Source organism: Bos mutus, chromosome 1 (assembly GCF_027580195.1).
Source record: "Bos mutus isolate GX-2022 chromosome 1, NWIPB_WYAK_1.1, whole genome shotgun sequence".
NCBI lineage: Eukaryota > Metazoa > Chordata > Mammalia > Artiodactyla > Bovidae > Bos > Bos mutus.
Genome location: NC_091617.1, coordinates 138,117,307 through 138,144,409, shown reverse-complemented (window position 1 = coordinate 138,144,409; position 27,103 = coordinate 138,117,307). Strand labels below are relative to the sequence as shown.

Here is a 27,103-nt window from a genome sequence, read left to right as displayed (position 1 = left end):
CAGATTGAAGAAATGCTAAGGTTCCTGAACAGAGTAAATATACAGAAAACTACAACTGTTGAACATCACATTTAGTTTTAAAACCAAAAACAAAGAGAAATCTTAAAGAATCAGAGGGGAAAATAACAAAAGGAGCAAGACTGATGGCCAGCTTCTCAGTAGAAGCAGTGGAGGTTCATAGACAAAGGAGTGCTTTTCTGAGAGTGCTGATAGGAAATGACTGCAGGTCAAGAATTCTGAACCTACTGAAAATCCACTGAAGTGCAGTAAACACATATTCAGTCAGACTCAGAGTTTTTTTATTGATGGGACAGCACTAAGGGGAATTTGAAATAGTATTCTTCAGTCAGAGAAGGAATGTGATCCCAGGCTTGGAGTAATAAGAAGGAATGAAGAATTGAAAGAAAATGTGTATGGGTAAATGGAAATAAACATTGACCACCTGCAACAAATATCATTTCTAGGGTTTTAGATTATATATAGAATTAAACTGACAGTAATAAGAGCTCATGTATTCCAAGGTAACTTCAGTGTTAGTATAGATCTTTCTGTTGCTATCACATACCACATTCCCTCTCACTTTGGTAGTTTTGTTTATCTTACTCCTTTGCTAAGTGTGTTTTTCTTGTTTTCCTTACAATTCCCTCTGTGTCTTTTAAGCTGTCTTGGATGTTTCTGGACCAAAAGGATCTTCCTTTCTCTAGCTTGTTTGTGTAACACAGTTGGTACTTTATTAAACACAAGTGTTAACCCTATTCTGAAGTTACAGTATAATTCTTTTGTTATAATACTTCTATGGTTTTGTTATTTAAATATTTAAAATGTTGATCACTTGGAATTTATCCTGCTTTATAGTCTCAAGAATGGATCCATTTTCCCCCAGATTGTTGCATAGTTGTCCTGTACCATTTATGCATTTATGGTCCATTTTTTCCCCATCTGACTGAGATGGCTCCTTTGTTGTATGTCTTGTGTATTAGGGTCCAGTTTGGACTTCACAGTTTTCCGTTGGTCTTTCTGTCATAATGTACGTACTGTGCCCCATAGTTTTAATTATTGAGGCTTTGTGGTAGGTCTCATATCAACAGGACTAGATCTTTACTTTCTCTTAATGAAAGTTTTTCTGACCGTTCTTATTAGTTTCCAAAATAAACTTTTATTGAGATCACATTACATTTATAAATTAGAGATAGACTTTCATTTTGTTTTGTTTTTTTTTATTGGTTAGGAGTTCTCACTATAGCATCACCTGTATTTTGGATTTCCTGTGTGTTACTCAAAGTGTCAATTGAAATTAACTTTGAAAAACTTAAACTGTAATGTTAGTGCCAGCTCAGGAAACTGATGTGTAAATGTTTTTATTCCTTTTTAGTTTAGCCCCATGGCCAAAGGCTCGCAAAGATACATGGTCTCCACTGGTGCTGATGGGACTGTTTGTTTTTGGCAGTGGGATTTAGAATCCCTGAAATTCAGGTAAGTGACTGTAATTGTGTAGTAAGTTTTTTCTTTTTTCGTGATGTTACAGTTTAGTCTAAAAATGAAATCTGATTATAAAGAGAAATTATGTATTGTGATTGCCTTTTTACTTTTAAACGTAATTTTTGATACATACAGTGCATGTACCTTATTGACTGCTGTTTACACTGTACCATTTAGATATTTGGGTATGTTAAAGGGGCAGAGCTGTTCTCTCTTAGTGGTCACATGTTTTTGAAAAGTGATAGTATGTGAAACATTTTGAAAAATGTTAGAAATATATATAATTATATGCATAGGCAGAAATTTAGGCAGGAATTATTTAAGAATCAGACCTGGATTATAGCCCTACACTGCCCAACGTGGTACTCACTAACCACACATCTCTATTGAGCACTTTGGTTGTGGCTGGTGCAATTGAGGAATCGAATTATTAAGTTTTTAATGGATATGATTCAGTACTTATAGAACTTTTAAGCGTATTTTAAACAACTTGAGTATGTGAATTAGTTTTTCAACTAGAAGTTTCATGAAATCTCAGTACAGATCAAGTATTTTTGATGAAAACTTTTCAAATTGAGATGTATTATAAGTGTCCAATATGCTACGGAAGAGTTAAAGGATATACTATGAAAGCAATTAAAGTTCTCATTAAAATTTTATTAACATTGTTGTGGTATTTTGGATATATTGTGTTAAATGGATTAAAACTAATTTTATCTTTTTACTTATGATGTGGCTACTAAAAATTTAATGTTTGATATGCAGCTTGCGCTCTCTTTCTGTTAGAGCATGCTATCATCTGGTGGTTTTACAGCCTGTTCTGCGGCCTTGATAATGGGTTCTGTTACACTCTGTGAGCTTTAATCACCTCAGTTACAGAACAGTGGTTAGTGGGCTTGCTCTTTCTGTGTACTAGGATCCATGTAAGTTTGGGGGTTAGACAGTCCTCTCACATCCACCACCTATAACAGTGTTTGTGGAAATATTTGGTATACGAAGAGGTACTATAGAAGTAAGATGGCAACATTTATGTATGCTAGATTAAAGCCATTATCTTTTTAAAAAATTTATTCTTAATTGAAGAATAATTGCTTTATAACATTGTTTTAACTTTCTGCCATACATCAGCATGAATGAGCCGGATATATGTCCCCTCCCTCTTGAACCTCCCTTCTGCCTCCCATCCCTTCTTACCCCTCTAGGTTTTACAGAGCCCTGGTTTGAGTTCCCTGAGTCATGCAGCAAATTCCCATTGACTATCTGTTTTACATATGGTAGTGTATATGTTTCCATGCTACTGTCTCCATTCATCCCACCTTCTTCTTACCTCCTCCCCAGCCTGTGTCAATAAGTCTGTTCTCTGTGTCTGTGTCTCCATTGCTGCCCTGCATATAGGTTCATCAGCACCATCTTTTTAGATTCCATATTACATGCATTAATATGTGATATTTGTTTTTCTCTTTCTGACTTAACTTCACTCATATGTATAATAGGATCTAGGTTTATCTGCCTTGTTAGAACTCATTCAAATGTGTTTCTTTTTATGGCTGAGTAATATTCCATTGTATGTATGTACCACAGCTGCTTTATCTATTCATCTGTTGATGGACAGTCTATGTTGTGACTTCCATCACCTAGCTATTGTAAATAGTGCTGCAGTGAACGAACATTGGGGTACATGTGTCTTTTTCACTTTTGGTTTCCTTAGGGTATATGCCTAGTAGTGGAATTGCTGGGTCATATGGTAGTTTTAGTCCTAGTTTTTTTTTTTTGAAGGAATTTCCATACTGTCTTCCACAGTGGCTGTATCAATTGACATTTCCACCAACAGTGTTAGAGGGTTCCCTTTGCTCCACACCCTCTCCAGCATTTATTGTTTATGGATTTTTTGATGATGGCCATTCTGACTAGTGTGAGGTGATATTTCACTGTAGTTTTGATTTGGATTTCTCTAATAATTTAGAGTAATGTTGAGTATCTTTTCGTGTGTTTATTAGCCATCTGTATGTCTTCTTTGGAGAAACGTTTGTTTAGGTCTTTTTCCCACTTTTTGACTGGATTGTTTATCTGATATTGAGTTGAATGAGCTGCTTATGTATTTTGGAAATTAATCCTTTGTCAGTTGTTTCATTTGCTATTATTTTCTCCCATTTTGAGGGTTGTCTTTTTCACCTTGTTAACAGTTTTCTTTGCTGTGCAGAAGCTTTTACGTTTAATTAGGTCCCACTTACTGTTTTTATTTCCATTACTGTAGGAGGTGAGTCATAGAGGATCTTGCTGTGATTTATGTCATATGGTGTTCTGCCTATGTTTTCCTCTAAGAGTTTTATAGTTTCTGATGTTACTTTTAGGTCTTTAATCCATTTTGAGTTTATCTTTGTGTATGGTGTTAGGAAGTGTTTTCATTTTTCAATTCTTCATTCTCTGTTTCTCCCAGCACCACTTATTGAAGAGACTATCTGCCCCACTGTATATTCTTGCTTCCTTTGTCAAAAGGTGCCCATAGGTGCATGGGTTGATCTCTGGGCTTTCTATCTTGTTCCATTGGCCTACATTTCTGTTTTTTATCATGCTGTCCAGATGACTGTAGCTTTGTAGTATAGTCTGAAGTCAAGAAGGTTGATATCTCCAGCTGCCTTGTTCTTTCTCAAGATTGCTTTGGCTGTTTGGGGTCTTTTGTGTTTTCATACGAATTGTGAAATTTTTTGTCCTAATTCTGTGACAGATGCCTTTGATAACGTGATAGGGATTGCATTGAATCTTTACATTGCATTTGATAGTACAGTCATTTTCACAATACCGATTCTTTCAGCCTAGGAGCATGGAATATCTCTCCATGTGCTAATGTCATCTTTGATTTCTTTTATCAGTCTCATAATTTTCTGTATACAGGTCTTTTGACTCCTTAGGTAAGTTTTATCCTAGGTATTTTATTCTTTTTGTTGCAGTGGTAAATGGGATTGATTCCTTAATTTCTCTTTGTTGTTTTTCATTGTTAACATATGGGAATGCAAGTGATTTCTAGGTATTGATTTTGTATCCTGCAACATTACTAAATTCACTGATTAGCTGTTGTAATTTCATGATAGCATCTTTAGGATTTTATATGTATAGTATGATGTCATCTTCAAACAGTGCGAGTTTTGCTGCTTCTTTTCCAATCTGGATTTCTTTTATTTCTTTTTCTTCTGTGATTGCCATAGCTAAGACCTCCAAATCTGTGTTGAATAATAGTGGTGAAAGTGGGCTGCTGCTGCTGCTGCTAAGTCACCTCAGTCGTGTCCGACTCTGTGTGACCCCATAGACGGAAGCCCACCAGGCTCCCCCATCCCTGGGATTCTCCAGGCAAGAACACTGGAGTGGGTTGCCATTTCCTTCTCCAATGCATGAAAGTGAAAAGTGAAAGTGAAGTTGCTCAGTCGTGTCTGACTCTTAGCGACCCCATGGACTGCAGCCCACTAGGCTCCTCCATCCATGGGACTTTCTAGGCAAGAATACTGGAGTGGGGTGCCATTGCCTTTTCCGGGTGAAAGTGGGTACCCTTGTCTTATTCCTGATCTTAGAGGGAATGCTTTCAGTTTTTCACCATTCAGAATAATGTTTGCTGTGGGTTTGTTGTATATAGCCTTTATTATGTTGAGGTAGGTTCCTTCTATGCCCATAAATGGGCAAAACAAGCTTTTGAATTTGTCAGGAGCTTTTTCTGCATCTGTTGAGATTATCATATGGTTTTTATCTTTCAGTTATTTAATATGGTGTATCACATTGATTGATTTGTGTTTATTGAAGAATCTTTGCATTTCTGGGATAAACCCGACTTGATCATGGTGTATGATCTTTTTAATGTGTTGTTGAATTCTGTTTGCTTGAATTAATGTTGAGGATTTTTGTGTTGATGTTCAGTGATATTGGCTTGTAATTTTCTTTTTTTATGATGTCTTTGTCTGGTTTTGGTATCATGATGATGGTGGACTCATATAATGAGTTTGGGAGTGTTCCTTCCTTTGCGATTTTTTGAAAGAGTTTCAGAAGGATAGGCATTAGCTCTACTCCAGTCAGCTGTGAAGCTCTCTGGTTGTGGGCTTTTGTTTTTGGGGAGATGTTTGAATCACAGTTTTGATTTCAGCATAAAGCCAGTATGTTCAGTTCAGTTCACTCACTCAGTCGTGTCCGACTCTTGGTGACCCCATGGACTGTAGCATGCCAGGCTTCCCTGTTCATCACCAACTCCCAGAGCTTGCTCAGACTCATGTCCATTGAGACGGTGATGCCATCCAGCTGTCTCATCCTCTGTCATCCCCTTCTCTTCCTGCCTTCAGTCTTTCCCAGCATCACGGTCTTTCCCAGTGAGTCAGTTCTTCACATCAGATGGCCAAAGTATTGGAATTTCAGCTTCAGCATCAGTCCTTCCAATGAATATTCAGGACTGATTTCCTTTAGGATTACCTGGTTTGATCTCCTTGCAGTCCAAGGGACTCTCAAGAGTCTTCTCCACCACCACAGTTCAAAAGCATCAATTCTTTGGTGCTCAGCTTTCTTTGTGGTCCAACTCGCACATCCATACATGACTATGAAAAAAATCATAGCTTTGACTAGGTGGACCTTTGTTGGCAAGGTGATGTCTCTGCTTTTTATTATGCTGTCTAGGTTGGCCATAGCTTTTCTTCCAAGGAGCAAGTGTCTTTTAATTTCACGGCTTCAGTCACTATCTGCAGTGATTTTGGAGCCCAAGAAAATAAAATCTATCACTGTTTCCATTGTTTCCCCATCTCTTTGCCATGAAGTGATGGGACTGGATGCCATGATCTTCGTTTTCTGAATGAGTTTTAAGCCAACTTTTTCACTCTCCTCTTTCACTTGGATCAAGAGGCTCTTTAGTTCCTCTTCACTTTCTGCCATAAGGGTGGTGTCCTCTGCATATCTAAGATTATTGATCTTTCTCCCGGCAATATTGATTCCAGCTTGTGCTTCGTCCAGCCTGGCATTTCGTGTGATGTCCTCTCCTTGGAAGTTAAATAAGCAGGGTGACAATATACAGACTTGGCGTATTCCTTTCCCAGTTTGGAACCAGTCCATTGTTTCATGCCCAGTTCTAACTATTGTTTCTTGACCTACGTACAGATTTCTCAGGAGGCAGGAAAGGTGATCTGGTATTCCCATCTCTTTAAGAATTTTCCAGAGTTCGTCGTGATCCACAGATCAAAGGCTTCGGCATCGTTAATAGAGCAGAAGTAGATGTTTTTCTGGAACTCTTGCTTTTTCTGTGACCCAGTGGATGCTTGCAATTTCATTGCTGGTTCTTCTGCCTTTTCTAAGTCCTGTTTGAACATCTGGAAGTTCTTGGTTCACTTACTCTGGAAGCCTCATTTGGAGAATTTTGAGCATTACTTTGCTAGTGTGTGAGATGAGTGCAATTGTGCGGTAGTTTGAGCAATCTTTGGCATTGCCTTTCTTTGAGATTGGAATGAAAACTGACCTTTTCCAATCCTGTGGCCACTGCTGAGTTTTCTAAATTTGCTGGCGTATTGAGTACAGCACTTTCACAGCATCATCTTTTAGGACTTGAAATAGCTCAGCTGGAATTTCATCACCTCCACTAGCTTTGTTCATAGTGATGCTTCCTAAGGCCCACTTGACTTTGGACTCCAGGATATCTGGTTCTAGGTGAGTGATCACACCATTGTGGTTATTGGGATCATTAAGATCTTTTTCATATAGTTCTTCTGTGTATTCTTGTCACTTCTTAATATCTTCTGCTTTTGTTAGGTCCATACCATTTCTCTCCTTTATTGTGTCCATCTTTGCAGGAAATGTTCCCTTGATATCTAATTTTCTTGAAGAGATCGCTAGTCTTTCCCATTCTATTGTTTTCGTCTATTTCTTTGCATTGATCACTGAGGAAGGCTTCTCTCTCCTTGCTGTTCTTTGGAACTTTGCATTCAAATGGGTATATCTTTCCTTTTCTCCTTTGCCTTTAGCTTCTCTTCTTCTCTCAGCTGTTTGTAAGGCCTCCTCAGACAACCATTTTGCCTTTTTTGCATTTCTTTTTCTTGGAGGTGGTCATGATCCCTACCTCCTGTACAATGTCACGAACCTCTGTCCATAGTTCTTGACGCTTTATCAGATCTAATCCCTTGAATCTATTTTTCACTTGTCACACTGTGTAATTGTAAGGGATTTGATTTAGGTCATACCTGAATGGTCTAGTGGTTTTCCATTTTTCAATTTCAGTCTGAATTTTGCGATAAGGAGTTCATGATCTGAGCCACTGTCACCTCCCAGTCTTGTTTTTGCTGACTAGATAGAGTTTCTCCATCTTTGTGTCTGATCTTAGCCAAAAGGCTGAGAAGCAATAGAGCTTCTCCATCTTTGGCTGCAAAGAATATAATCAGTCTGATTTCGGTATTAACCATATGGTGATGTCCATATGTAGAGTTGTCTCTTGTGTTGTTGAAAGAGGGTGTTTGCTTTGCCCTGCTTCATTTTGTACTCCTAGACCAAATTTCGGAGAAGGCAATGGCAACTCATTCCAGTGTTCTTGCCTGGAGAATCCCAGGGACCGGGGAGCCTGGTGGGCTGCCGTCTATGGGATTGCACAGAGTCGGACATGACTGAAGCGACTTAGCAGACCAAATTTGCCTGTTACTGCAGGTATCTCTTGACTTCCTACTTTTGCATTCCAGTCCCCTATGATGAAAAGGACTTCTTCTTTTGGTGTTTGTTTTATAAGATCTTGTAGGTTGTCGTAGAATCGTTCAGCTTCTTCAACATTAGTGATTGGGGCAAAGAGTTGGATTACTGTGATATTGAATGGTTTGCCTTGGAAACAGAGATCATTCTGTCATTTTTGAGATTGCAACCAAGAACTGCATTTCAGTTGTGACTGTGAGGACTACTCCATTTCTTCTAAGGGATTCTTGCCCACAATAGGAGATAAAATGTCATCTGATTAAATTCGCCCATTCCAGTCCATTTTAGTTCACTGATTCCTAAAATGTTGATGTTCACTCTTGCCATCTCCTGTTTGACCACTTCTAGTTTACCTTGATTCATGGACCTAACATTCCAGGTTCCTATGCAGTATTGTTCTTTACAGCATCAGACTTTATGTCCATCACCAGTCACATCCACAACTGCATGTTGTTTTCGCTTTGACTCTGTGTCTTCATTCTTTTTATAGTTATTTCTCCACTCTTCTTCAGCAGCATATTGAGCACCTACCGACCTGGGGCGTTCAATTTTCAGTGTCACATCTTTTTGCCTTTTCGTACTATTCTTGGCATTCTCAAGGCAAGAATACTGAAGTGGTTTGCCATTCCCTTCTCTAGTGGACCACATTTTGTTAGAACTGTCCACCATGACCTGTCCGTTTTGGGTGGCCCTACATGGCATGGCTAATAGTTTCGTTGAATTAGACAAGGCTGTGGTCCATGTGATAGTTTGGTTGATTTTCTGTGATTGTGGTTTTCATTCTGTCTGCCCTCTGATGAAATAAGGATAAGAGGCTTATAGAAACTTCCACTATGTTAAACTGTGTTAACATGTATTTTAAAACAACATGTTCTTCTTTTCTAGTCCACGTCCCCTGAAGTTCACTGAAAAGCCTAGACCAGGTGTTCAAATGCTGTGTTCTTCATTTAGTGTTGGTAAGATACCTTTAGTGTTTTTTTCTTAGTTTTGTAGTTTTTTTGAGCAACCACATGGCTAATGGCTTTTATCAGATAGATGGTGAATGTCTTACGTTCATTTCATTACATTTAACCTGTGATGTTAATTAGCGTTTTCCTTACCTTCCCCATGCTGACTTTCTTCGATTTTTCATAGTAATCAGAGCCAGGGATATAAGAACTGGCAAAAAGGATGCTTAAAGTGTCCAAATGAGCAGTTCCTGTGCCATGTGCCCCATGTGTATGATAAGCCAAGATTGTGATTTTCTTTGAATTGCTGGTTTTTGGTAGTTTAAGTTTGTTTTGCACACATCTTGTGAAATTATTCCTCTTTTTCTTTTTTGTACAGTGGACTTGTGTGATAACCTTTGTTTGGGGGAGAGGTCAAAGATTTTCCCCCATAGAAGTCTGAACATGCAAACAAGTGAACTTCATATACCATAGCTATGTTTAGGTGTGTGTTAGTCACTTAGTCGTGTCTGACTCTCTGATCCTGTGGACTGTAGCTCACCAGGCTCTTCTGTCCATTGGATTTTCCAAGCAAGAGTACTGGAGTGGGTTGCCATTTCCTTCTCCAGAGGACCTTCCTGAGCCAGTGATGGAACCTGACCCGGGGACTGAACCCAGGTCTCCCACATTGCAGGCAGATTCTTTACCATCTAAGTCACCAGGAACTCCTTAGGAGTGTAAAGGTATTTAGAAAGCAGAACCTGTTTTCATGCATTTTTGGAGTGGCAGCATCTTAGTCCTTATCACAACCAGTATGACAGAGGGAGATAATGAACATTTCCAGATTGAATTAACTTTTTAAAATTAAGCCTCATCTGATGTGTACCCCACTCCCACCCCCGCCCCGCTATAATACCACCAAACAGTTCTCTGATACTAGCTTGGCATCCTACATTTCAACTCCATTCTGACACTGCCTACCTAGAGAATAGTGTGAAGACTGCACAGGATAAAGGCTCAGTCCTACAAGATTCCCAGCCCACCCCCAGCCTCAGACCCGGTTGTCACCTTGCTTCTGCTGACAGGCTGTATGTAGGTCAGAGGCTCCCACAACTTCTTCCCTGGATTTAGTTAATTTGCTGGAACAGCTGACGGCAGTCCTTTTACTCAGTGGATTTTTGGTTTATTATGAAAGAACATAATTCAGGAATAGCTAGATGGAGGAGATGCTTAGGATAAAGTCTGTGGGAAGGAGGACTCTCCAGTCCTGCTATTCTTCTCTAATCTTCTCCTGTTCATCCACCTGGAACCTCTCCGAGTCTTGCCCTTTGGGTTTTTTATGGGGCTTAATCACACAGGCACAGTTGATTAACTCATTGGCCATAAGGATGGATTCAACTGTCTCCCAGCCCTCTTTCCCAACCTCTATCACGTGGTTGGTTCCTCTTCCATAGATGCTTTTCAAAAGTTACCTCATTAACATAAACTCTGGTGTGATTGAAATGGGTTTGTTATATGAACATCAAGATACCAGTATCATTTCACTTAGGAAATTCTAAGGGTTTTTAGGAGTTCAGCCAGAAACAGATTTCTTCCTAAAAATCATATCACAATATATTATGTTAATTTTTAAAAGTTCTTTATATAATGAGATGGATCTATTGAGATGAATTTACTTTTGGCGTAGAGAGCTTAATATAGAACTTTGGTTAAGACATTTGTTACAAACTGGATTTTTAAAACTTAAAATTTTTGTTTCAGGTGGTATGTTTCTAGCCACAGGTAGTACTGATCATGTAATCAGAATGTATTTTTTGGGTTTTGAAGCACCTGAAAAAATCGCAGAACTTGAAAGTCACACTGTAAGTCTTCATGTTTTAAAATTAAGATTTACTTATGATATTCCTGTTGGTATATAGTCTCAATAACGGAGATTGTTATTGATTTTACTTTCAACTTAAATGGAGGAGGAATTGCATTTAAAGATGAAAGATGATACTGATAAGCTCAGAACCTTACTGTGCAAATGCTTTACAGTGGTTATTTCTACTTCAGGTACATTTGATTATGACAATTGATTTGGGTGGATTAGGTTCAAATTGGGCCTGTTTATCTTAACCAAGCTCATGGAATTAGAATGCTATTTTATTAACGTGCACTAAAGATCGGTAACTCTCAGTGTTCTGGAGTACTGGTCAGCAGTCAGGTCATCTTTTTCTCCTTAAGGAAGTTCTGTAAAGTTATTTGATAAAAAACAGAATCACTTTAAAGGAAATTTTTGTTTGTTTTGCACATAATCATCAAAGTGAATGCGACTTGTTTTCAGCTACTTAAACTTTATTATCACTTTCTATCCATATTAATTTTGTAGATGTAATTAATTGTAAATACAGGTTTAATTTTAGAAGCAGGCTGTTTTTTCTTTTTAAACCCTATGTGTCTGTCTCTGAGATAAAAGCTGTGTCTTAGTCTGATTTGATATGTAGTTAGGTTCTTTGCTCTTAAACATACAATATATGTTTGAATGACAGGATTAAGCAGCAAAAGTGTAGATCTCTTGCTTTAAACCAAATGTGCTTCTAACTGTAAAACTGGGTGGGCTCTTTCTTTGTTTATAAACTATATAGATGATTACTTTTGTGTTTGGTTTTTTCTTTAGGATAAAGTTGATAGTATCCAATTTTGTAACAATGGTGATCGGTAAGTGTGAGTTTGTATTTGTGAGTGTGTTTTTAGGTAAATGTGTTTTGCTTCCTATTAGTGTAGCTTACGTGTCACTTTGCCAGGTATATATCATATGGCAGGCCCTTGTTAGTAACTGTAGTAATTGAGGGAAAAGCATCTGTGTCAGGGAGGAAACAAATTAAGTTTTTAGAATTGTAGTTTTTGCAGCCTCATATATCAAAAGTGGTTCTTTAGTTCACTGCTGGCTGTTTGATTTATAGGAAAATTAGGTGTAAGGATAATGGAATTTCTTACATTTGAGTAGTTGGGTGAAAGTGAAAGTCGCTCAGTTGTGTCTGACTTTTTGCAGCCCCATGGGCTGTACAGTCCATGGAATTCTCCAGACCAGAATACTGTAGTGGGTAGCCATTAGCTTCTCCAGGGGATCTTCTCAACCCAGGGATTGAACCCAGGTCTCCCACATTGCAGGCAGATTCTTTACCAGCTGAGCCACCCAGGGATGCCTATTTGAATAGTTAAATCTTTTCTAATCAATTACTGTGATGTAATCTGCAACAAAATTATCCCTTCAATTATATCCTTTTTTGTGGTCCCCAGTGTCTTTTCAGGTACCTCTTACCTCTTCTTTTTAACACTTAAGTGAGGGATTTATTTATACATAAGTGACTAGTGTGAAATTGAGTTTAGAGTTTAAATGCTTATAATGGCACTTTTGCTTTTACTAATTCTCCCATTCATCTTTAATTGTGCTTCCCCAAATGGCAACCCACTCCAAGAGAATACTCTTGCTGGAGAATCCCAGGTACAGAGGAGCCTGTTGGGCTGCCGTCCATGGGGTCACACAGAGTCAGACATGACTGATGCGATTTAGCAGCAGCAGCAGCCCCCTATTACTTACGTACATATATTTTCAAAACTATTTGACAAGGTAGTGATTGGGTTTGAAATGTGCTTTACAGTAGGGCCAGGCAAATCAGAGTAAAGCAGATTTTCTCCTTTTCGTGTGAAGTGAAGTCGCTCAGTCGTGTCCAACTCTTTGCGACCCCATGAACTGTAGCCTACCAGGCTCCTTCGTCCGTGAAATTTTCCAGGCAAGGGTACTGGAGTGGGTTGCCATTTCCTTCTCTAGGGGATGTTCCCAACCCAGGGATCGAACCTGGGTCTCCTGCATTGCAGGCAGACGCTTTACCATCTGAGCCACCAGGTAGCTTAGAAAGTGAGTCACTCAGTCATATCTGACTCTTTACAACCCCATGGACTATAACAGTCCATAGAATTCTCCAGGCCGGAATACTGGAGTGGATAGCCTTTGCCTTCTGCAGGGTATCTTCCCAACTCAGGGATCGAACTTAGGTCTCCTGCATTGCAGGCGGATTCTTTACCAGATGAGCCACAAGGGAAGCTCCTTTTCTCCTTTTAGGTAGGCCGTAAATCCCTGTCTTTTTTGAATTTGTACCTGTAGATTTACCTGCAGGCAAGATAGCTACATTAAAAATTTTTTTGCTTGTGGTTTTAACTGTACCCTTTGGTAGCATATATGTAAGTAGATCTGTTTCTTCTATTTTAAGGTTCTTAAGTGGTAGCAGAGATGGAACAGCACGAATTTGGAGATTTGAACAGTTAGAATGGAGAAGCATCTTACTAGATATGGCCACTAGAATCTCAGGGTAAGTTGAGATGGTTTGTTTCTAAGTAGATGCATCCTGAGTACTTGGTCTGTCTCTCTGGTTGGTTTTTCGCTTTGTTCAGGAACTAGAGCCACCTCCAATCTAAGTGAATGGCTCCTTCCTGCATATCTGACAGATACTTAAACCTATTACAATCTTAGATTTATGTAGAAAAGAACACTGTATTTATTCCATTGTTCAAAGCATTGACTTCCTCTGAGGTGTTGCATTTAAAACCACCTACTGCTTTAAATATATAAATAACTCAAGTATGTCAAACGTGGAGATTTTCAGAAATTTCTATTTTTCTAAAGATAGGATGGGACCTCTCTGGCAGTCCAGTGTTTAAGACTCCAGGTTTCCCCTGCAGGGGCCATCGGTTCAATCCCTGATCAGGGAGCTAAGATCCTACAAGCCGGGAAAACAGAAATGAAGATACGATTTTTGGATTATTTTTTTTAGTTTATTTTTTTTTACTTATGTAAAGATCTAGAATTTTTTATTTTTTAATTAATTTATTTTAATTGGAGGCTAATTACTTTACAGAATTGTAGTGGTTTTGCCACACACTGACATGAATCTTTAAAAAGTTATATTTTAAAAAGCTATATCTGGTTTAAAAAAAAATAAGGAAATACATTTTATTGTTTCTGTTTTTAAAAATTGGTCTCCATTGGGAGTGATATTTTTATTTTACGTGGTAAAATTTTGGTTTGTAAAATGGTACTGAAGGCAAGTTTGTCTTAACTGTGCCCCTCCCCCAACACTCCAGAGTCTCAAACATATTTTGAGCAGCTTTGAGATAATTTCAGTATTTCCCAAGATAGATATTATAAATTTCAAATACATTGTGGTTTTGGATTTGTACATACTGGGAGACTGTATAGGTGGTGGGAAGAATATGCATTTTGGAGTCAGAACTTTGCTCAAATACCACTTACACTTTTTATAGCTATATCATTTTGAGACCATCACAATGTGTTTCATCATCTGGGAGATGAAACTATCTGCCTTTAAGTACTATTGGCAATTGAAAATCATATGCAGATTTCTAGCAGAACTTGGTGTGGTGGTGGTGGTTTAGTTGCTAAGTTGTGTCTGACTCTTGTGACCCCATGGACTAGCCTGCCAGGCTCCTCTGTCCATGGGATTTCCCAAGCAAGAATACTGGAGTGGGTTGCCATTTCCTTCTCCAGGGGATCTTCCCGATTGAGGAGTTAAACCTGGGTCTCTTGCTTTGCAGGCAGATTCTTTACTGAGTGAGCTGCGAGGCGAGCCCAGTCTACTTGGTGTAGAGTAGGCATATCACTGTTTTTAGCATTTTTTCTGAGAAATGTTACACATTCTGTTGTTTAGAAATCTTCATGTCTGCTTTATTTTTAGTAATAGTAGGAGAAATCAACTCATTCTCCACTGTGGCTCAAACAGTTGTATTGGATTTCAAAATAAATTTGATATTACTATTTTTGTGAAATGACCTGTGGTAGAGAATGGAAAGAATACATACTAGAAATCTGATAATCCCTGTTCACAAACATATCTTTACAATTACTTAAAGATGTTACATTTGGATATTCAGCATTTTAGTGTGAAAGTGAATAATAATGAATGAATAACAGTGAAGAAAATTTGAAACTGTATTCACGTATGAACAGTTGTACTTTATTAGGCAAAATAGGAACATCATTGTAAAAACTTGAATAAAATTTTAAAAATATTTTATTTGGCTGCCTCGGGCCTTAGTTGCCTGATGGCATGTGGAACCCTCCTGGACTCGGATTGAACCCAAGTCCTGCATTGACAGGAGGATGCCTTATTATTGCGTCACCAGGGAGGTCCAGAATTCTTTTAAATGAGATTGAGAACTGTTTAGTTTTCTTGTTGCTATATTGTCTTCATGGAGAGAACTCTTCCTGTATTTCCCCTCCGGGTAGAAATATTCTTTTCTCATTTAAAGTTTTACCTCTTTCAAATCTTGAAAAGCAGTGTTTTCTGTGTGTATAAATTGATGGATATATTTGTTCTAGTGTTCTGATCTTGGCTGATCTATTTGATGAAATGCAACACATCTGTTAGTAAATTCAGGTGAAGCATGGAATCTTAGCTTGTATTCCATTTTGTCTCTTGTGTTACACTTCCTCTGACCAATCTAGTTAGAATTATTCAGTCATTTGTGTTCCATTGTGCTTACACAGGTAGCTGTTACATAGCATTCCTTCTTGTAGCTGTTTTCTTTAAAATACATGTCTATTTTATAATTTCTTAGAATGTGCTCTATGACTTCAGAAACAGCTAGGTTCTCCCCCACCCCCCTCCCCCATATTACTGACTGCTGTATTTTACACAGAAACTGCATATTGCTTTCATGAAGGCAACAAAACATTGCAGACGTGTGTATAAGACTCTTCTTGCCAAGGGAGCCGTAGGAATAGTCTGTAGGGAAGTGTAAAGAGGTAGTTCAGCATACTGAAAGTCTGTCAGGCACTTTTCTAGACATTGAGGGCATGAAGGTGAATTACCTTCTTTCTGTCTTCCAAGTAGTTGAAAATATTACCAATAGGCCTTGTAGTCAAGAGAAAGGAATCCTAGATGTAGAGAAAAGCTTTGCTTTTATGAATAATGTGGTGTTCTGGAGTCTGCCCATGTTCAGCCCCTGAACTGTTTCTGGATCATCCCTTCCCCCTTGGGATCTTGCCCTCATCTGTTTGTAGATAACCTCTTGTGGGTCAGATGTGATAAACTCTGTGAAGTGGATAAGGTGTGGACGTGAGCTAGATTATTTACTATTTTTGTATCTATGAGAGATTGTGTAGCCTCCTACACATATAGCACTGCACATGTTGTATTTTTTTTCTTAGAGATTTATCTTTGGAAGAGGAAAGGTTTATGAAACCCAAAGTAACAATGATAGCTTGGAATCAGAATGATAGCATTGTTGTCACAGCTGTGAATGATCATGTCCTCAAAGTGTGGAATTCTTACACTGGACAGCTGCTTCATAACCTGTTGGTAGGTAGTTTTATAACATACAACAAATAAAGTTTTTTTTTTAACAAATTAAAAAAAAACTTTTATATTATCAAATGAATAGAAATTTGTATATATACTAATGTATAAATTACTGTCATTAATGCATTTTTAAAAGCCCTTAGATACTGTGACAACATGGGCTTTTAATTTTAAACTTATAACTTGCAGACCCTCCTTAACTATATGACTTTGTTGAATAAAGGGACATGCTGATGAAGTATTTGTTTTGGAGACACATCCCTTTGATTCCAGAATTATGTTATCTGCAGGACATGACGGCAGCATATTCATATGGGATATCACAAAAGGCACCAAGATGAAACATTATTTCAATATGGTAAGTGGGGGGAGTGTGTGTCTCTATACCTGTTTGCACTTGTTTCAAATGTTTGGATAAGGAGATGTAGCCGAAACCGATCTGCATGTTTTTGGCAGTTTGTATTTCTAGAGATCATGGTGCTACTTTAAGGCTAATAAATATCTGATAGTCATATGTACAAATGTACATATGTAAGTGAAATCTGTACAACTAATTCACATGAGGGGAAGATTTTAAAAGTTTATTTATTTAGCTTTGTGTCTGTGAATGTGTCCCTGTTTGTGTTTAAATTGGCAAAATTATGGTAATTCATACTTTTTCACTATTTAAACTTATTAAAATACCTGTAGTAAAAAATATTATTCAGTTAAGTCCTCTCAGGAGTCAAACATCGTTTTTTGTTTCCTCAGCTTTTTTCTTCTTGCACACAAATGTTTGAAAACCAGATTATGATCTTATTGCATATTTTTAGAATTTCTTATACATAGCTGCAATATAGTCACCAAAAATCAGCAAATTTAACATTGATAAGGTAGCATTATCTAATCTGGTTTACATTAAAAATTTGTCAATTGTCCTAATAATGCATTTATAGTTATGTTTACCTCTTGGACTAACTCAGGATCGTGCATCATATTAAGTAGTTACATATTTCCACTTTTGTAAAATCAGTAATCCTTCACTCTGCATATCTTACCTTTTTACAGACAAGTAATATTACAGGATATTTGTTTTGTCTGGTATTTCTTCATGATGTAATACTCCTGTATATTTTTTGATTAAAAAAATAAATGATAATGTGCCCTCCATGCATTGTATTGTATTGTGCCCTCCATGCATTGTATTAGGAGGCTAATGATGTTTATATTTAATGATGTATATATATCCACTATTAATATGGTGATAATTATAAGTATTTGGTTAAGGTGACATCTGCCAAGTTTTTGCACTAATTTTTTAAATGTTTCTTTTCTTCGTAATTTTTAAACTGATTTTTTTCCAGAGACTGTGTAAATGTCTGGTTCCTCATTAAACTTTCACAGGTATCAATATCCATTGAAGATTTTCTGATGGCATCATTTTTATAGAATTATTAGTTGGCATTCTTACACATAGTTTTTTGTTTGTTTTTACTCTTTTGTACACAGTTTTGTAATCCCTTCTCATTTTATGTAAAGAATGCTTTTCAAGCCCTAAAATATTTTTAAGAATTTGTAAATGTATGTTTGATGGTAAATTCAGCCTTTCTTAGAAGAATGTTACTTATGTAGCTAATTTGCTGTTGTTGAGTATTTAAGTAGTTTCTAAAACATGCACAACAGTAACAGTTTGAATATACATGTCTGTTTATGTAGATCCCTGATTATTTCCTTGGGATAAATTCTGAGGGGAATGTATAAAAGGGCTTATATATTGTTAAGACTTTGGAGACACACACATGATGGGTTTTCTGAAATTACTCTTTATGTATATTGAGACCCAATTCAAAGGCTAATTAATTTTTGAGGCAGTACAGTAGCATCCTACAGATGAGTGTTTCTTAGACCTTTTGATTGAAAACCATCTTCGTCCATATGTTCCATGTTTTTCCTGTTTTTTTTTTTTAACCTTTAAAATTTTAATTTCAGTATGCTTACATTGGACAGTTTAACTGTCCAAAATAAAGTGTTTTATTTACTAACATTAAATGCACTAAAACAATTCAAATAGCATAAAGTACATCATTAGGCATCTCTGAATGTTACATCTCTGTTCAGAATCCTTGGAAAACAAATAAGCCTTCTTTAGTTTTTCTTTGGCCTTAAAATTCATAGGTACATCCATCTTCTTAATTGTCCTTTAAAACTCAATAGGAACATCCTAAAATTAATCTGTTAAAACAGAAGACTACATTAATTCAGGCTTTAAACAGAATATAATCTAAAATAACCACTAAGCCAAAGAGTAACCTGAAAAGTCTCAAACGGACAATGGTGGTTTTATTTCTAGTCAGATACCAGAAATTGACCTTGTAGGCTGAATAATTCTTACCTTTACTGATCACCCGAGAGTCTCCTAATTCTTGGGTTTTAAGCTAATAAGACAGAGTTTCATTAAAAAAGTAGTAAACATAGTGTGTGGCTCAGACGGTAAAGCGTCTGCCTACAATGTGGGAGACCTGGGTTTGATCCCTGGGTCGGGAAGATCCCCTGGAGAAGGAAATGGCAACCCACTCCAGTACGCTTGCCTGGAAAGTCCTATGGACTGAGGAGCCTGGTAGGCTACAGTCTGTGGGGTTGCAAAGAGTCGGACACGACTGAGTGACTAACACAACAAACATCGTGTGACATTGAAGTGTTCTCCAGATACATTTGCAGGCTATTTTTGTTTTATTAGGAATGATTGTGTAGGACTCTTCTGACAGCAGATAAAACGCGGTGTGTGTCTTGCTCTGCTTAGGTAGGTTTGCCCACTTCGGAAACTTCCTTCTTAGTAGGTACCCTTAACTTTTGCTGAGGTTATTTGCACATGTGTGGTAGCAAAGTAACTGCCACCAACTTTGCCTGACCAGCCCAGGGCTCTTGCCTCCCCACCTGCCTTTGCTTTACTTGGACTGAGAGTCTCAGGTCAGGGGGGCATTATCTTATTCAGCAGGTCCCTAAGTATCCTAATACCTTAATTTCCCCCCATTTTGTTAAAGGCACTCTTTCATGTGTGGTATAGCAGAAGTGAATTGTTTTTCAAGTGGGTATTTAGGTATGTATGAGAGTTTGTTCTGGCAGTGAAAATAAATACTTCTGTTTTGTTTGGGTGGATGATTCCTTTTTCCAGTACCGATTTAGGTTAACTTGTCCTGAATTTTAATTATTATTTATAGGCTGAAACAGCAAGTATGCATAGCTCTGTACTAATGAGTTAATGAAACATCTCATCTAACTATAAATTGTTAATACTAAACTAATTGAATTTAGAGTTAAAGTAACAAGAATAAAGCAGTTTAGAAGTTACTTATTTAAGGCAACATTCATGAAAGTGAAAGTTGTTCATTTGTGTCTAACTCTGCCACCCCATGGACTATACAGTCCATGGAATTCTCCAGGCCAGAATACTGGAGTGGATAGCCTTTCCCTTCTACAGGGGATCTTCCTGACCCAGGAATCGAACCAGGGTCTCCTGCATTGCAGGTGATTCTTTACCAACTGAACTATGAGGGAAGCCCAACATTCACAACACACTTAGAAATTTGTGGCAGTCTGAAGTAAGGTAGTTGCAGGTGTAAGAATTTACATATGCACCCTTGAGACACTTGCAGCATTACAAATTTTGCATGGTGGTTAGTCATTAAGTGGAAAGCTTAAACTCCATAAAAGTATTGATTTTAATTCATGAATAACAAACTTTATTAATCTTTAATCATTTCCCAAAGTTATTAATCAATAGATTTTTGTTATGTATTAGAAAGTTTATGGAGGTTTCATTCTCTCATAAGACGTAAAGAAAGCCTTCACTTGGGGTTGGTTTATGATCCTTCATTTGATCATTTTGAGAACTAATTCTCAGAAGATCCATCAAGGTTTTTTCTAGGCCAGTGATATCTAAAGTGAATTTTACTTTATGAAAATATTGACGTGCTTAATGAAAAATTCATTTTTAAATCAGAATTTTATATAATAACTAAAGGTGTTACATAGAAATGGTTATAAAAATTTCCATCTTTGTTTCCTAGATTGAAGGACAAGGACATGGAGCTGTCTTTGATTGTAAGTTTTCACAGGATGGACAGCATTTTGCCTGTACAGATTCTCATGGTCACCTTCTGATATTTGGTTTTGGATGCAGCAAGCCATATGAAAAGGTCATTTTACATACTTTCTTAGAGCATGTAAATAGTTAAGAAGGATGTTTTTAAAATAGGTTAGATGTATTGATTTGATTTTTTATCCTTTCCAATAAAATTAACTGGTTAATATTTATGTTCTTTAACATGTTTAATCCTCAAAATTTCAGTCTGTAAACTTTCCATTTCTAGATTCCTGACCAGATGTTCTTCCATACTGACTATCGACCGCTGATTAGGGATTCTAATAATTACGTCTTAGACGAGCAGACTCAGCAGGCCCCTCACCTTATGCCTCCACCGTTCTTGGTAGATGTAGACGGAAACCCTCATCCAACTAAGTATCAGCGATTAGTGCCTGGCCGAGAAAATTCTGCAGATGAACATTTGGTTCCACAACTAGGCTATGTGGCAACAAGTAAGTGCTAAACCTTTAAAAAAATTTTTTTTTAATTTGAAAAATGTAAGTAATAATACAGAGAACTCTTGTACTTTCAGATTTACCAGTCCTTAATATTTTGCAATGTTTGTTTTATTATTCTATCTCTAGATAGATATCATTGTTGTGAACCACTTGAGACTTAAGTTCTGGGCCTCATGTCCATTTACCACTAAATACTTAAGTATGTATTTTCTAAGAAAAAATATGTTTTCTTATGTAATCATAAACAGTTATCAAAAATAGAACATTTAACATTTATACTATTATAGCCTGTAATCAAATTTTGTTATTCTAATAATGCCTGTTACAGGTTTTTTTCTCTCCCTGGTGTAGATTTTAATTTGGGACTGAACATTAAATTTAGCTGTCATTAAGTTCAGGTTGTGCATTTTTGAAGAGCACAACATAAATGATGTAGTCTTCTTGGAGTATCATGTCAGGATGCCTGTGACTGTGTTTCATCCAATTATTGGTGGTGTTGACTTTGAACACTGGGTATCTGCCAAAGTTCTCCACTCTGAAGGTTTTTTCCTCTTTGTAATTATTTAGTAACTTGTGTAAATAACCTGTTCCTTTTCTAATTTTACCTATAACTTTCAGGATCCATTGGTAATTCTTGCCTGAATCAGTAGTTGTTCTGAAGGTTGTGAAATGGTTTTCTAACTCTTCTATCATTGCTTTTTCATTTTACCATTAGCTGACCATCTACTACTCTCTCATTTATTAAGTTTTAGTCTGGACTTCCAGATCATTATATAGTGAGTTAAAATCCAGTACTGTTGTTACTAAGTTGTTCATGTTATCCTTGAATTTGGCTGTGAAAACCCTTTAGGCTGAGTTTTGTGTCCTTTCCCAAGTCCCCATCATTCCTGGAACACTAACTTTCTGGCAGAGAAGGTTCCAGTTCCATCTTGTCCTTTGCCTGTCCTAGCCAAGGGCAGAGGTGTTTTGCTTTGTTTTGTTTTTGTTCATAGCAGTGTAGTGTTTTTCTCTAATATTCTTGTACTAAGCAAAGGAAAAAAGATACGTCTTTGCAATAAAGTGGGAGGTGGTAGGGGGTACAAGAGGGAGGGGATGTGTATACCTATGACTTGATTCATGTTGATGTATGGCAGAAAACAATGCAACATTGTAAAGCAATTATCCTCCAATTAAAAATAAAATTTAAAAAGATACTTTTGTTTGGATGAGGATTGATTTGCTAAAACTTTAAGGTTAAAGATTAATGTAAATCACCATATGTTTACTCTTCCAAATTCTTTTTATTAGTTTGATTGAAGTATACTTTACATACAGCAAAATTCACCACTTTTAAGTGTGCAGTTCAAATGAGTTATGTAAGCCACCACCACAATCCAAATACAGAGCATTTCCAGTGCCCCCAGAAATTCTCCTGAGCCTGTGTAGAATTATTCCTCTCCCTTCTCCTGGCCTCTTGTAATGACTGTTGTCACTTTAATTTTTCCTTTTAAAGTATTTTTATATCATTGAAATCATACAATATGTAGTCTGTTGTGTCTGGCTTCTTTAACTTAGCATGGTGCTTTTGAGATTCATTCCTGTTGCAGATATCAGTCTTTTTTTTTTTTTTTTTTAGTGATCATGCACCATTGCATGGATATACCATTATTTCTCCATTCACTAGTAGCTGGAGAACACTTGGCTTTTTCCCATTTTGTGGCTGTTTTAAGGAGTGCTGACATATCCAACTATCCTGTGGATTTGTCTTATTTTTTTTCCTTTGATTCAATCAGTTTTTGCTTTATGTGTTTTAAAATTCTGTTATTATGTAAATACACATTTCAGATTGTGCTCTTTGTGAATTCTTTCATCATTATGAAATGTCCCTGTTTATTCTTGGGAGAGTATTTCTTGTTTTGAAGACTGTTTCATATTAATGTAAATAATCCAGTTTTTTTAAAATTAGTGTTATCATGGCATATCTTTTCAATTCTAACCAATCTGCATATTTTAGTCTTCCCGCTTGCTCCCAGACCCTGACCTCTGTCTCTCAACTCATTGTGATTTCTGGATGGTATTTGGGTTCCCTCTCCTTGTTCTACACCTTGGAAATTGCCTCCATGCTGTTACCTGGAGCAATCCAAAGACTGGACTCTATTGTCTTCTCTCAGGGGTCCCAGTTATCCAGTATTTGAAAGCCCTTCTTTCTTGTATTTTTTCCAGTGCTGTAGTATTTTGTAGTGAAAGAATACTGTAGCATTGAAGCCTTCTTTAATATTTGTATAGTGGTTGCATTATGCCGGATAGAAACCAGTATCATTCCTAATGGTGTTTGCCAAGCTTACGTCTAAGTCCAGGGCCAGGAGAGAAATGTTAAATGGGTTTCTGGGGAGAGGGGAGAGGATTGGAAGTCTCCTTTTCTGCTCTTTTCCCTTTGGTTCCATGTTGTGATCTTAGGAATGTTATGTTACTCCTGGTTCTAATGAAAGTCTTTTTATCCTTTTAGATTAGGGCTCTACTTCTGCTTTCTTAGCTCTTTTTTTTTTTTTTTTTTAAGAGTCATCAAAAAAGCTTCAGTGATTTTTGTTTAGCTCTTTTAAGTTCTTCATTGATTTCCGTAGTAAAATGGAGATGTTATCTGAGATACAAGGGAATCTAACTCATGTAGTAGGATAGAAGTATTCTTTTTTTCCCTGAAATAGTATGACATTTTTCAGTTTCTCATGTGTTACTGTGGATGCATGTATACATGTGTATCTTTGCAGTCTTTTTGCCTAATACCCTATTCATTTCAATTTGTTAGAAGTTTCTTATAAGTTGGTGTGGTTGGAAGGTCTGTGTTCTGTGTTCAAAGATGTATTTTATGGTGGGAGGACAAGTAAGGAATTGTTTATGTATATAAATGTTAGTGTCTTAAGTACGTTTCAAGACTCCACAACTATCCAGCACTTTTTCTCCATTTACAATAAGTATGACTGTATTAAATATCTCTGAAAATGTATTCAGTTCAGTTCAGTTCAGTTGCTCAGTCGTGTCCGACTCTTTGCGACCCCATGAATCGCAGCACGCCAGGCCTCCCTGTCCATCACCAACTCCCGGAGTTCACCCAGAATCAAACGTCCATCAAGTCAGTGATGCCATCCAGCCATCTCATCCTCTGTCATCCCCTTCTCCTCCTGCCCCCAATCCCTCCCAGCATCAGAGTCTTTTCCAGTGAGTCAACTCTTCGCATGAGGTGGCCAAAGTACTGGAGTTTCAGCTTCAGCATCATTCCTTCCAAAGAAATCCCAGGGCTGATCTTCAGAATGGACTGGTTGGATGTCCTTGCAGTCCAAGGGACTCTCAAGAGTCTTCTCCAACACCACAGTTCAAAAGCATCAATTCTTCGGCGCTCAGCCTTCTTCACAGTCCAACTCTCACATCCATACATGACCACAGGAAAAACCATAGCCTTGACTAGACGGACCTTTGTTGGCAAAGTAATGTCTCTGCTTTTCAATATGCTATCTAGGTTGGTCATAACTTTCCTTCCAAGGAGTAAGCGTCTTTTAATTTCATGGCTGCAGTCACCATCTGCAGTGATTTTTGAGCCAAAAAAATAAAGTCTGACACTGTTTCCACTGTTTCCCCATCTATTTCCCATGAAGTGATGGGACCAGACGCCATGATCTTCGTTTTCTGAATGTTGAACTTTAAGCCAACTTTTTCACTCTCCACTTGCACTTTCATCAAGAGGCTTTTTAGTTCCTCTTCACTTTCTGCCATAAGGGTGGTTTGAAAAATAAAGAAGCAAAGACACTTAAAAAAATCTGATTTTATATCTGAAGAATTATAGCTGGAGTTCGGAGTGGTCATTTGCTGAAGGCCAAAAAGGTGTTACTCACTCTTTTTTATTTCTTAAGACTAAAGAAATGCCAGTGCTTTACTCTACATCAGAGACGGAGTTGCATAGAAAACTCAGAGGTTTACAGTGAAGTCCAGTTGATTCTTTGTTGATCTGTTATAGTCGGAGACCTTGGGAAATAAGATTTTAATGAAATGTGTAAATAAGAGGCATTGATCTGAAACAGAAAAACAAGATTTTTGCTGAAATGTGTTTTCCTCTACTTAATTTGACAGATTTCAGAAGCTCTGTTGAGGTTTTTGTGGAAATTAGTACCGTAAAGTTAGTTTTGAGTCTTTTCTCTAACTTAATTAGTTGTGAAAATAAAGGCTATCTTGAATGATTATTTTTGAAAAACAAGTCTTCTGACAATTTCTAATGTAATTTTAATTGTTGAAAGTTTTTTTTCCATCTTTGTATGTATTATGATGTGATATTCATTCATTGAATTTGCAGGTGATGGAGAGGTAATAGAACAAATTATAAGCCTGCAAACCAATGATAATGGTGAACGAAGCCCAGAGCGCAGTGTCCTGGATGGAATGATAAGACAGTTGCAGCAGCAGCAAGATCAGAGAATGGGAGCAGGTCAGGAGGCTGTTCCAAGTGGACTTTCAAATGGGGAAGAAACACCCCGAAGAGGTAAGAAATATAGCAGAGGTATTTTGCCTTAACATGGCTAGATTGAAATTGACAAATAAATCAAGTCATTGTCCCCTGCATCCAGTGTGAAAAACTTATCAGTATAAAAGCAGTATACTAAGCAGTATACGTTTACAACTTTGAGCAGAAGTCTGGAGGATAGCTTTATTAGGTATAAGGTTGAAAGACTAAGAAATGAGCATTTGAATTTCAGGTACTTTGAAAGGCTGTTGAAGTCTTTTTGCTCTAAAATAAGAGTATTTACAAAATTATATTAAATTGTTTTGAGTTAAAAAGATTAGAGAACAAAGTGTTTTCTGAAGGAACATTAGGTTTCCTTTTTATGTAATCTTTTAAAAAGTTGAGTAGAGCCCTAATGTTTCTTGTAGAATCAGAAAGCTTGCAGTGAATTTCAGGGCAGAGTACTTAATACTGGAATGTGGTAATAATTATACTAATGGAAATAATCTAGAAGAGATGGATGATTGTTATGCAACTGAACTCTGGGAAAGTTAAAACCTCTTTTTGAGTCCATAAAATGCTATAGAATTTCCTATCTCTTATTGCTCCTGCTCTGTTCTGAACAGTTTCTTCAGCTCTTTCTGCCCTTTCACTCTTGCTCTCTTTCATCTAATAGACTTTAGATTTTTTATTATTATTATTTTGGCCACATGACCAATGGGATCTAATTTCCTGGCGAGGAATCAAACCCAGGTCCTCAGCAGTGAAAGGACAGAGTTGTAACCACTGAACTCCAGAAAACTCGGAGAGCTTTAGATTTTTATTTGAAATGACTGTTAAAGAAGTTTCATTAATTCTCTTTAAAATTATTGCGTTATACTTTAAGTTTTACTTCTTTTATATATTTAGTTGTTTTGGTTTCTAGCAGCACAGAATCGGGTCTATCAAAACTTTGTTCTTGGAACCCCTGGTAGTTGAGTGACTGAGATTCCATGCTCTTAGTGCAGGGAGCCTGGGTTCGATCCCTGGTCAGGGAACTAGATCCTGCATGCTGCAGCTAAGACCAGGTATAGCCAAGTAAATAAGTAAATACTTAACAACAGCAACAAAACTCTCAAATTTTGTTATTGACATAGTCTTATCATTGGTTCACAGATGCTCTTTTTCTTTTTTTAAAAAATCATGATAATCACATCTTTTATGTGGTCCTGCTCTATTTCCCTCTCCCAAGATGACAATTCTGTTGATCCTTCCTTTGCATTCTAAAAATAAACTTGACATTCTTAAATGTATTAATAAAAAGCTTTTGTTTTGAAACTATAAAAAGGTTTATAAAGGGAACTTTGTGTCTGATTCTTTGTGACTCCAGGGACTACAGCACTCCAGTCTTCTCTATTCTCCTTTGTCTCCCAGAGTTTGCTCACGATTCATGTCCATTGAGTTGGTGATGCTATCCAACCATCTCATCCTCTGTTGTCGCCTTCTCCACCTGCCCTCAATCTTTCCCAGCATCAGGGTCTTTTCCAGTGAGTTGGGTCTTTGTATCAGGTAGCCAAAGTATTGGGACTTCAGCTTCAGGAACAGTCCTTCCAATGAATTTT

General features: G+C 37.3%; 1 protein-coding gene across 2 annotated transcripts in view; it reads left to right on the top strand.

Moving 5' to 3' along the window:
- Window positions 1-27,103, top strand: part of BRWD1 (bromodomain and WD repeat domain containing 1) — a 122,857-nt gene that overhangs the window by 26,298 nt on the left and 69,456 nt on the right. For both annotated transcript variants that reach the window (XM_070376332.1, XM_070376321.1), the window contains 10 exons: window positions 1,373-1,473; window positions 9,055-9,125; window positions 10,857-10,957; window positions 11,755-11,795; window positions 13,349-13,447; window positions 16,306-16,456; window positions 16,680-16,814; window positions 20,503-20,631; window positions 20,806-21,031; window positions 25,356-25,541. In XM_070376332.1, coding sequence (XP_070232433.1) covers window positions 1,373-1,473; window positions 9,055-9,125; window positions 10,857-10,957; window positions 11,755-11,795; window positions 13,349-13,447; window positions 16,306-16,456; window positions 16,680-16,814; window positions 20,503-20,631; window positions 20,806-21,031; window positions 25,356-25,541 — 1,240 coding nt within the window. The remainder of the gene's footprint in view (window positions 1-1,372; window positions 1,474-9,054; window positions 9,126-10,856; window positions 10,958-11,754; window positions 11,796-13,348; window positions 13,448-16,305; window positions 16,457-16,679; window positions 16,815-20,502; window positions 20,632-20,805; window positions 21,032-25,355; window positions 25,542-27,103) is intronic.